Genomic DNA, 11,665 nt, shown 5'->3' with positions numbered 1-11,665 from the left:
CTACTTGGGAGGCGGAGGCAGGAGACTCGCTTGAGCCCAGGAGTTGGAGGTTGCTGTGAGCTGTAATGCCACGGCACTGTACCCAGGGGGACAGCTTGAGGCTCTGTCTCAAAAAAAAAACCAAACAAACAAACAAAAAATTTTAAAAATAAAATATGAAAGAAAAAACCATTTGGTCCCATTCAAAAAACAAAACAAAAGTGCCCGCTTGTTCTATTACTTGAATTAACTGCCATCCTTAGTCATCTTCATTCAAGGTGATTTTTAATATATAATTTTACTATTTTGTTGGTTAATGTTACATAATACTGTTTTTCTTTGCAAGTATGTACAACTTTGGCTCTGGCATAGTTTAAATAAGCATTTGTTTAAGGTGGCATAGATTCTAATACAGATTCTATGTCAAAATGCATTCTGAATTAGAAAAGTCAGTTTTGTAAGTAAATATACCTATTTTAAAGGATCCTGTTAACATACAGTAACTTTTTTTCTTCTAAAATGTAGGTGCATTTCCCCCCACATCTTAATTTGGTTATTATTTATTTGTGGTATGATCAGTGTCTTACCCTCCTCTGTCTAACATCCGTAAGCCATAAAAGATACCAATTCTTAAAGCTGAAAGTCATTGCTTCATTATATCTGTGTACTAAAGTGCTTTATAACTCTGTGTTATGTAAGTGTATTCTTGGTAAACAAGATATATCCAGAGATATATTACATATATAGGAAATGCTACCATCCCCTTTCAACTGTTTTTAAAATTTTAGTTTCTGTTTTTAAACGAGTATTAGAGATTTGAAAATTGAATAATTTTAGATAATGTAGAAAGAAAATTAGTGAAGCAAAATGTGTCCTTTTTGTTTGAAACAGACTTATAAAGAACATTTAGAAGGACAGAAACATAAAAAAAAAGAAGCTGCATTGAAAGCCTCACAAAATACCAGCAGCAGCAACAACTCTACTCGTGGGACTCAAAATCAGCTACGTTGTGAGCTCTGTGATGTGTCTTGTACAGGAGCAGATGCATATGCTGCCCACATTCGTGGTGCTAAGCATCAGAAAGTAGGTGTTTTTTCCCCACATGCCCATATGTCTTAGTCTGTTTTCTTTTACTTTTCAATGGGGGTTTAAGTAAAGGCAGCTTCAAACTTGGAAAACTGAATGCACAGGCTTGCTGATATGCTAATAATACATAAAGGTAACATCAAATAGTCATTACTTAAAGAGGGAGGGACTAGAGACCTCTTTTTACATTGAACTAAGCCATTTATTTCACTAGTTGAAATTGTCACGTGATTATTTTCCTCCTCTCATTTTACTTAATTATAGATTGCCTGCATGTGGCCAAATCATTTCATCCTTTTTTGCCTTAGTATCTTCACCTGGTAGTAGATGAAATATGTAACTATATCTGCTCCTTAGAGATTATCTTGAAAACAGTTTTGTATATAAAAACATGTAACAGGAAAAAATACAACAAAGAAAAATAAAGTTTAGATTTTCATTCTATGTTGTTCCAGACAAACTTCAAAATCTGCATTTTTGAGGCTCCTGACAAGTAAATGTGCTTTTGTTTTATAGGTGGTTAAATTACACACAAAACTTGGTAAGCCCATTCCTTCAACAGAACCAAACGTTGTTAGCCAAGCTACGTCTTCAACAGCTGTATCTGCTTCAAAACCAACTGCCTCTCCTTCAAGCATTGCAGCAAGCAATTGTACTGTGAATACTTCATCAATTGCAACTTCTTCAGTGAAGGGTCTTACGACTACAGGAAATTCGTCTCTTAATAGCACATCTAACACTAAAGTATCAGCAGTGCCTACAAATATGGCTGCCAAGAAAACATCTACCCCCAAAATAAACTTTGTTGGCAAGTACTAAATATCCTCTGTGTTCCTTCTAACTCTGTCAAACTGGTATTTCTCCTCCATTGTAGTACTAACCTTTCTGTTTATGCTCTTGTTCCCGTTTCTTTTCTATGGGTCCTTATTTCTTCACACAATTGCCTTTTGTGGGATTTTTGGTTTTGTTTTGTTTAAAGTCTATGCTGTACTGATTTCTTCCCTTTAGTCACATATATATACCTGTTTCTTCCCTGGTCACAGAGACCTTTTCCCATTTCTGTAATCTCAAGCTGTTAACCTAAATCTTTCTCTACTTCTTTACTTCGTACCCAGTCCTCAGTCACCTATACTATTTCCACTCTACTCTTCTCTGAAACTGTTTTCACTGCTCACTAAAGACTTAACTTGCCAAATCCAGTGGCCAGTTTTCAGTTTCATCCTGTTGACTTTCCTAATATTTAATACAGTTAACTGCTATACCGTAAAGTTTAAGGTACATCTCTATCTCTAGATTTTATGTCTTTTCTCAGTTCTTACTGGTTCTCTTATTAAATGATAATGTTACTGCGATTCTAACCCTAACTTTCATCTTATTCCTGTCTTCATGGTTGATGTACATGGTGTACACTTCCAAGTGTACAGTGACTTTAAAATCTTTTTAGCAAGTTCAAAGCCTCTACCTGAGTTGGAGAGTCATATTTTAATTATTCTCTAGTCATCCTGTGGATGTTTCTGTAGGTATATTCCCAGGTGTCCCTTTCTGACTCATTAATTCATCACAAGAGTACCATGAAATCACCTCATAAAATTGCTGATTTCTCAAATGGAAAACTTTTCTAACATTCTTTCTTATTTATTGTTTCCTCTAGCTGTTTAGGTTTTTTTTGTTTCTACCTCTACAGTATTTATGCCAAAAAATATATATATTTCTTCTTTATTACCATCATCTCCAGTCTCTTCCTTAAAGTTTTGTCTCTGACTTCCACCAGTCTCTTCAACATATTCTCCACACTTTCCTCAGTCATTTTATTAAAATACATATCACATTGTCTTAGTCTTCTGCTTAAAAATCTTCAGTGGCCTTCCCTTTGTAATAGGATAAAGTCTACATTCCCTAATACTGTCATACAAGGTCCTTCCCTGCCTACCTCTTCAGCCTCATATCTTAACATTATTACATAGGTGTAAAAGTATTCATCTTGGATTACTAATGCTTCCTTGAATTTATTATAGTCTTTTTAATGCTTCGTTTCAGTACTTTTATTTACATATTATTTGTTCTATTCAAGGCATCGTTCTCTCCTTTCTTGTTGATCAGTTCATACTAATTGTTCTTTCAAATCCCAGTTCAAGTGTCACCCCCCTTTCCTTATGGGAAAAGGTATTATGGCTCCTTTCTTCTACATTTTCACAATACTCATTTCATACTTAACTGCAGAACATATCACATTATAATTATGTTTTCCTTTAAATTGTGGTCATTAAAAAGGTAGCTACATTGTCTTACTCTTACTATCTCACTAGAACCGTCATAAGTATTGAGATTTTTTTTGTATTTTTTTTTTTTTTTTGAGACAGAGCCTCAAGCTGTCGCCCTGGGTAGAGTGCCGTGGCATCACAACTCACAGTAATCTCCAACTCCTAGGCTCAAACGAGTCTCTTGCCTCCGCCTCCCAAGTAGCTGGGACTACAGGCACCCACCACAACGCCTGACTATTTTTTGGTTGCAGCCATCATTGTTTGGCAGGCCCAGGCTGGATTCGAACCCGCCAGCTCAGGGTGTATGTGGCTGGTGCCTTAGCTGCTTGAGCCACAGGCACCAAGCTGAGATTATTGTATTATAAATACTTAAAGATGTTTTTGAAAGAATATTTTAAAAGCAGAAATTCACCATATGATATTCTCTAGGACAGTTATTTAAAGTAAGTTTAAGCCAGGTGAGGTGGTTCACACCTGTATTCCTAGCACTCTGAGAGGCCAAGGTGGGTGGATTGTGTGAGCTCAGGAGTTTGAGACCAGCCTGAGCAAGAGCAAGACCTCATTTCTAAAAAAAAATAGGCAGGCGTGTGGCTGGTGCCTGTAGTCCCAGCTACTTGGGAGGCTGACGCAAGAGGATCTCTTGAGGCCAAGACTTGCAGATGTCCTCCAACTACAGCCTGTGGGCCACATGTGGCCTCACCAAGGACATTTATCCGGCCTGCTGGGTGTTTTTGCTGCCGCTGCCTGTCCTGCTTAGTAGCCAACTCATCCTAGGGCCCGCAGTCCAGCCCTCCTATGATCTGAGGGACAGTGAACTGGCTCCCTGTTTAAAAAGTTTAAGGACCCCTGACTTAGAGGTTGCTCTGAGCTGTGACGCATGGCACTCTATTAAGGACAACTGAATGAGACACTTGTCTCAAATAAATATACAAAGTAAATTTAATTGACTATTAAAATGAAAGCTATGATTTATAATTCTCCTGTTTTTGAGGTTATTTATACTTTCAGTTCAGAACAACAATGTAAAAAATCTTTTATAAATAACTCTTGATGTAAGTTCATACCTGATTTCAGCAGATAATGAGTTGAAAGAAATAAAACCTAAATTGATTCTCTTGCTTTCATAGTAGAAAACTTTGTTTGAATTAATTTTCAAAGAAAACTAGTCACTGAACTTACTTTTTTTTTTCTTTTTGAGACAGTCTCATTCTATTGACCCAGGGTAGAGTACAGTGGCCGCAGCAACTTCTGGGTTTGAGAAATCTTCTTGGCTTAGTCTCAATAGTAGCTGGGATTACAGGCACCTGCCATGACTCCTGGTTAATTTTTCTATTTTTAGTAAAGATGGAGTCTCACTCTTACTCAGACTGGTCTCAAATTCCTGACCTCAAGCAGTCCTCCTGCCTCAGCCTCCTAGAGTGCTAGGATTACAGGCATGAGCCACTGTGCTTCACTGAACTTAACCTACTATTCATTTGTTCAGTCATTTGCCAAGAAACCAATAAGGATACAAACATAAGTTAGGATTAGTCTCTAACATTTCACTTTTAGGGAATGGGGGCTTTTGGGGGGGATGTCATTGGATGTTCAAAGATGGAGAAGGAAAAATTTCAGAAATGTATTTTGTTAATAGGATAAAAAAGTCAAATAGTTTATGTGGTTCATCACAGTTCTGATCTATTTTGTTTCTAACAGTAGTTTGACTATTGGTAGAAAAGAACTTTATCTGAAGTTTTCATTTTATCAGGTTTATGTGATTATATAAAAATAAAATTGCTGTAATTGATGCTTTTCTAGGTGGCAATAAGCTGCAGTCGACAGGAAATAAATCAGACGACTTAAAAGGAACTGAATGTGTTAAAAGTACTCCTGTTACTTCTTCCGTCCAAATTCCAGAAGTAAAGCCAGACACAGTGTCAGAACCAGTCACACCTACATCTCTTGCTGCTTTGCAGAGTGATGTGCAGCCAGTGGGCCATGATTATGTGGAGGAGGTAATCTGTTTAAAAATGCTATTGCTGTGAATTTAATTAGATAAAGGAAAAGGTGTCACTTTGTTGTAAGTATGCTTTACATGTGAAGTTAAATTATACTTAATTGTGTTTTAGATTTAGGTTGCTTGTGAAAGGATATCAAAGGAATCTTTGTTATATAAAAGAATGCCCTTTAAACCTGCGTAAATGACATCACAGAGGTTTTTTTTGTTAATTTTCTGTCGCAACCCGTCGGGCTCCTGTGGCCCTGGTCTCGGTTAGCGCGAGAAGCGGATTAGAAGTACAAGCTTGTGGAAGGCGGGCTAGCCCTTACTTTCTGGGTAGCCCTGAGCAACCTCCGCACCAGCCTTTTATTGAGCCAGAACAACACAGGTGAGGGGAGAAATTAACAATGACTACGTGCTGAGGGCAAGGGCTCCTCCCACAAGGAACTCCTGTGGAGGAATGGCCCGAGGTCCAGGCCTCAGCTGCAGATCATCTTGCTCGGATGTTGGCGTCTCCTACAATTTTCATGTATTCATTTTCATGTTAATACTGTCACTATATTATAAATAACTTTCCATTTATTGACACACATTCTTATGCTCTCCAACTATCATAAAGCATAAAACACTTAAAACTTCTGAGTAGCAAAATTTGATGGAGAGAGCCAGTATTTTCCTTTTTGAACAATCAGTTTTCTGTGTAAAATTAAGGTTACCAACCTAACAGAACCAGTTTATTTGGTTTCTCAAGTTTATTACAAAACTATTCCTATTTTATGGGTAAAGTAAACTCAGTTAAAATGGAGGAGTGAGGGGCCCCCAGAGGGGCTTGAATAAATATTTTCTATTAGAAAGATCATACAATAGTGTAATACTATTTACTTGCACTTTATTATATAACATGTATAAGTTTTCTGAGCTTCAGTGTCTACATCTATAAAATTGAGACTTTTTGCAACAAAGTTGTGAAGATTAAATAAATGAAATAAAGTACCTAGCACTGTGCCTAACATAGTAGGTTTGGGTAAATACTTATTCTTTCATCCTTTTTCTTTTCTTTTCTTTTTTTTTTTTTTTGGGGACAGAGCCTCAAGCTGTCCCCCTGGGTAGAGTACTGTGACATCACAGCTCACAGCAACCTCCAGCTCCTGGGCTCAAGCGAGTCTCCTGCCTCAGCCTCCCAAGTAGCTGGGACTACAGGTGACCGCCAAACACCAGCTATTTTTTGGTTGCAGCCATCATTGTTGTTTGGTGGGCCTGGGCTGGGTTTGAACCTGCCACCTTAGGTATATGTGGCTGGCGCCTTAGGCACTTGAGCCACAGGCGCCGAGCCCTTTCATCCTTCTTCTATCAAGGAAAATTACATATTATATTGAGTTCTTTGTTTACAACATGGTTATTTAGGTTAGTTAATTTATACATAGTTCACAAACAATTCTAACTTGAAGTGTTATCTTTTAGAATGGTAGGATTTGGTTGTCTAAAAAAAATGATTCTTGGCCAAAACACCCTAAAATCTAGCTGCTGCTTAATTAAGTAATCCTAAACTTTAGAGAATTACATTCAGAGCCAGTGTTAATAGTGTGCACACTTTGATCCATTGTAGACTTCATTATAACATTTCAGTCTTATTTGTCATCCTGATTTTGTAGTTAGAAAAAACTCGTCTTGATCTTCTGTGATTACATATATGAAATCCTGAGTTTTTTGAGAATTTCAAATACCAAAATACTGCTGTTAGTCATTTTTATTTCCATTTCCAAGAACAATACTTGGCCAGTAGCGGGGATTCATTAATTATTAAAGAACGTAAGGGATGTAGCTGCATTTAAATCTAAATGTTTACGTATAGACGGCAACATTAAAATGAAGGATAATTGCAAAAGCATATATATGCTGACACATCTGACAAAACTCCAGTTAAAAATTCCAGGGCTCTGGCTCAGCGCCTGTGGCTCAAGTGGCTAAGGTCCCACCCACATAAACCTAAGGTGGCGGGTTCAAATCCAGCCTGGGCCCGCCAAACAACAATGACAGCTGCAACCAAAAAATAGCCGGGTGTTGTGGCAGGCGCCTGTGGTCCCAGGTACTTGGGAGGCGGAGGCAGGAGACTTGCTTGAGCCCAGGAGTTGGAGGTTGCTGTGAGCTGAAATGCCATGGCACTCTACCCAGGAGGACAGTTTGATTGAGGCTCCTGTCTCAAAAAAAAAAAAAAAAAAAAAATTCCAGGGCTCTGTGGCTCATGCCTATAATCCCAGCTAGTTGGGAGCCTGAAGGAGGAGGATTACTTGAACCCAGGAGTTCAAGACCAGCCTTGGCACCATGGTGAAACCCCATCTCTAAAATAATTTTGTATTTTAGTTAGCCCAGTATGGTTGCACATGCCTATAGTTGCAGCTACTGGAGATGCTGAGGTAGGAGGATTATTTGAGACCAGATGCTGGAAGCTGCAATGAGCTATCATCCCGCACCACTGCACTCCAGCCTAGGCAATAGAGCAATACCACATCTCTTGTAAAACACAAAAGAAACAAACAACAGCAACAAAAAAAAAAAACAAGAATCCAGCATTTATTCTCATTTCAAATTTTAACTATTGACAACTTTAACAAAAATAGATTGGGTTCATGAATGAAATCTTGAACGATAACATTTCTGTTAAGATTCTTGAATTTTTTTTCCTTGCCAAGGTACGAAATGATGAAGGAAAAGTAATTCGCTTCCATTGTAAACTATGTGAGTGCAGCTTTAATGATCCCAATGCGAAGGAGATGCATTTAAAAGGGCGAAGACACAGACTTCAATATAAAGTGAGGATTTCAACTATTACCTTTTTTTCTTTAACAACTCAGAACATTCTTTATACTAAACCATGCATCTAACCAAAATTCACCCAGTCCATGAATTCCCATTGTAAGATGAATTCCCATTTGACATGTTGCTAGACTTATTTGGAAGACTCAGTTGTTTGGTTTTTATTTATCACTATTATTGTTAAATGTAAGAAGACCAATGTGACTGTGTTATCGGTTTTATTTATTTTTGTGTGTATGTGTGTGCGTTATCAGTTTTAGTATGGCAGAATAAAACAAATATTATTTGGATTAAGTAATATAAAGATAATTGCTTCACAAAGAGTGTTTTTAAAAAGTGTTAGGTCTCCACTTACCTCCTTTATTTTGGTAGATTTCCCACAAAAATGAATTTTGCAATGAGTTGATATGTTGGGAAATCCCTTCATTTGTCTTAGGAATTCTTTATTGAACATACTTCAAGTGCTAAGATAAAGCAAAGTACATAGATTCATGTTTTCTCTTTCAAACATGGAGGTGATAAAAATCAATAAAAAGAATCTTAAGGGTAGTACTTTTATACAAAAAGAAACTTCAACCAAAACACAGACATTTAGAATTATCTATTTATAAACAAGTACAAATGACCCTTAAACAACACAGATGTTAGAGGCAGCAACACCCCTCCCTGGTGCAGTCGAAAATTTGCTTATAACTTGACTCCCCCAAAAACCTAGAAATAGCCTACTACTGACTGGAAACTGCTTAATGTAAATGGTCAATTGACACTTATTTGACATGTTATATGTATTGTTGAGTACATTACAATAAAGTAAGCTAGAGAAAATAATGTTAAGAAAATCATAAGGAAGCAAAAATACATTTATTATTACGTGGAAGTAGATCATCATAAAAGACTTCATCTTCATCATCTTAACATTGAGTAGGAGGAGGAAGAGACGATATTGGCCTTGCTGTCTAGGGGTGGCAGAAGTGGAAGAAAATCTGCAGCGTATAACTGAACCTGTGTAATTCAAACCCATGCTGTTCTAAGGTCAACTGTAAAATAAAATTAAGTATCTGTCTATCTCCCTAAGGATTTCATATGATTTTCTGTTGTTCAGTATTAAGTTAGGTACTTTTTACATCCTAAGTATATAATTTTAAACTTCACTAATTAAAATTTTTTATTAATGTTTTCTGAATCTTTTCTGATTCAACTTAATTATGTATCAGTTTTGCTTTGTAATAGAAAACTTGATGAAGGGGTATGTGGCGTTGTATGATTAAAAATACATGTAGATTGTTTGGGAAGCTACTTTTTAAAAGTGTCTTATTACATTAACAGAAAAAAGTAAATCCAGATTTGCAAGTGGAAGTAAAGCCTAGTATTCGAGCCAGAAAAATTCAAGAAGAGAAAATGAGAAAGCAAATGCAGAAGGAAGAGTATTGGCGAAGACGAGAGGAAGAGGAACGCTGGAGAATGGAAATGAGGTAATATCTTTAACTTTTAATATTCATAGCATGGTTGTTCTGGGTGTATGACTTCCAGTCAAAGCAATACAGGTTTATTTAATAGACTTTTAGTTATCACTTTTCAGGAAGATCCTAGGTCTAGGAAAGACATACATTCAAATTAAGTTATTGGCTATATTAGAATTTGACCATGGCCTTGGTATTAGGAATTAAGTGGTAATTGGTATCTTATATATATTAAATATGTGAAGTAATAGCTTATTATAAATAAGTGCCTTAGTTTAAAACAAGCAAAATAGAACATATAGTTATATTAAAATATAAAATGTCATGTTGAGATAGACTTTATATCTTTACACTGTACAGTTCACTGGTTTTCAGTATATTTACAGAGTTTTGAAACACACCACAGTTGATTTAGGAAGAAAAGTTAATTTAGGCTCAGCACCTATTGCTCAGTGGTTAGGCACCAGCCATATGCACCAAGTCTGGTGGGTTCGAACCAGCACAGGCCTGCTAAACAACAGTGACAACAACAACAAAAATAGCTGGGCGTTGTGCAGAACCCCTGTAGTCCCAGCTACTTGGGAGGCTGAGGCAAGAGAATTGCTTAAGCCCAAGAGTTTTAAGTTGCTATGAGCTGTGACATCACAGCACTCTAGCGAGGGGGTAACATAGTAAAACTCTGGTTTCTTACTAAATCTTACTAAATAAAAAAATTTTTTTCTTTGAGACAGAGTCCAAAAAATCCATTTAACAGTCACTTCTCCATTTGTCCCTAGTACCTCCGCTCCCAAGCCCTAGACAACCACTAGTCTACTTTCTGTCTATAAATTCTGGACATTTCAGATAAATAGAATCATACAATGTATAGCTTTTTTGTCTGACTTTCACTTGGCATAATGTTTTCATGATTCATCTGTGTTGTAGTGAAAAAAAAATATTTTGCTTTTTATGGCTGAATAATACTTCATGGTGTGGATATACTACATTATAGTGCATTTTGTGTATTCATTGGTTCATGGGTATTTGAGTTGTTTCCATGTTTTGGCTAATGTGAATACTGCTTGGAGTATTTTTGTGTACATTTTTAAATATTTATTTATTTTTTAATCTCCACAGATAGAGGCTAGTTCTCCTTGTAGAGAAATAGCCTTAAAATATAACTTAAAAAATAAAATAGGAGCAAAGGCATACTATATACATATTTTATAAGCTTTTTTTTTTTTTTCACTTACATGTGTTCAACTTTTTCTTTTGGAGACCAAGTCTCATTATGTCACCCTCAGTAGAGTGCTGTGGCATCATAGCTCACAGCAGCCTCAAACTCTTGGGCTTAGTTAGTTCTTTAGCCGTAGCAGGGATTACAGGCACCCACCACAATGCCTGGCTATTTTTTTGTGGTAGTTGTCATTATTGTTTAGCAGGCCCAGGCTGAGTTCGAACCCACCAGCCCCCATGTATGTGGCCAGCACCCTAACCATTGAGCTATGGGCGCTGAGCCACATGTGTTCAACTTTTTAAAAAATTAAATTATGATTCTTTTCTTCTCATGGTAGCATAGAATTCTTTTGTGCAGAATAAAATAATTTTGTGCATAATTCTTTTGTGCAGAAAAAAATGAAATTTTCTTTATAACCAGACCCTTACTGTGAGACATTTAGGTTGTTTCCAATATTTCCATATTATTAATAATAATACACTGAACCTCCTCAGGCTGTATTATTGCATATCTAGTGTTTAGTTGCCAATAAAAAGTCCTAAAAATGGAATTGTTTGATTAAAGGATACTCAGCGTATCTCCCTGTACTAAATTGTGTAACCCAGTGGTTCTCAAAGTTTTTGGTCTCAACATACTTGATTATTATTGAGGACTCCAAAGAGCTTTTATTCATGTCTGTCAGCACTTGGGAGGCCAAGGTGTGTAGATTGCCTGAGCTCACAGGCTTGAGACCAGCCTAGGCCAGAGTGAGACCTCGTCTCTAAAAAATACCTGGGTATTGTAGCAGGTGCCTATAGTCTCAGCTACTTGGGAGGCTGAGGCAAGAGTATTGCTTTAACCCAAGAGTCTGATATTGCTGTGAGGTAAGACG

The 11,665-nt window shown here is 36.9% G+C and overlaps 1 protein-coding gene across 2 annotated transcripts in view; it reads left to right on the top strand.

Annotated features, from left to right (window-relative positions):
• Positions 1 to 11,665, top strand: part of ZFR (zinc finger RNA binding protein) — a 66,017-nt gene that overhangs the window by 40,586 nt on the left and 13,766 nt on the right. For both annotated transcript variants that reach the window (XM_023515005.1, XM_023515006.1), the window contains exons 7-11: positions 871 to 1,062; positions 1,582 to 1,873; positions 5,124 to 5,320; positions 7,995 to 8,114; positions 9,445 to 9,590. In XM_023515005.1, coding sequence (XP_023370773.1) covers positions 871 to 1,062; positions 1,582 to 1,873; positions 5,124 to 5,320; positions 7,995 to 8,114; positions 9,445 to 9,590 — 947 coding nt within the window. The remainder of the gene's footprint in view (positions 1 to 870; positions 1,063 to 1,581; positions 1,874 to 5,123; positions 5,321 to 7,994; positions 8,115 to 9,444; positions 9,591 to 11,665) is intronic.

Source organism: Otolemur garnettii, unplaced genomic scaffold (assembly GCF_000181295.1).
Source record: "Otolemur garnettii isolate 467f Iridium unplaced genomic scaffold, OtoGar3 scaffold00063, whole genome shotgun sequence".
In the NCBI taxonomy this organism is placed as follows: Eukaryota; Metazoa; Chordata; class Mammalia; order Primates; family Galagidae; genus Otolemur; species Otolemur garnettii.
This window is presented reverse-complemented; position numbering and strand designations above follow the sequence as displayed.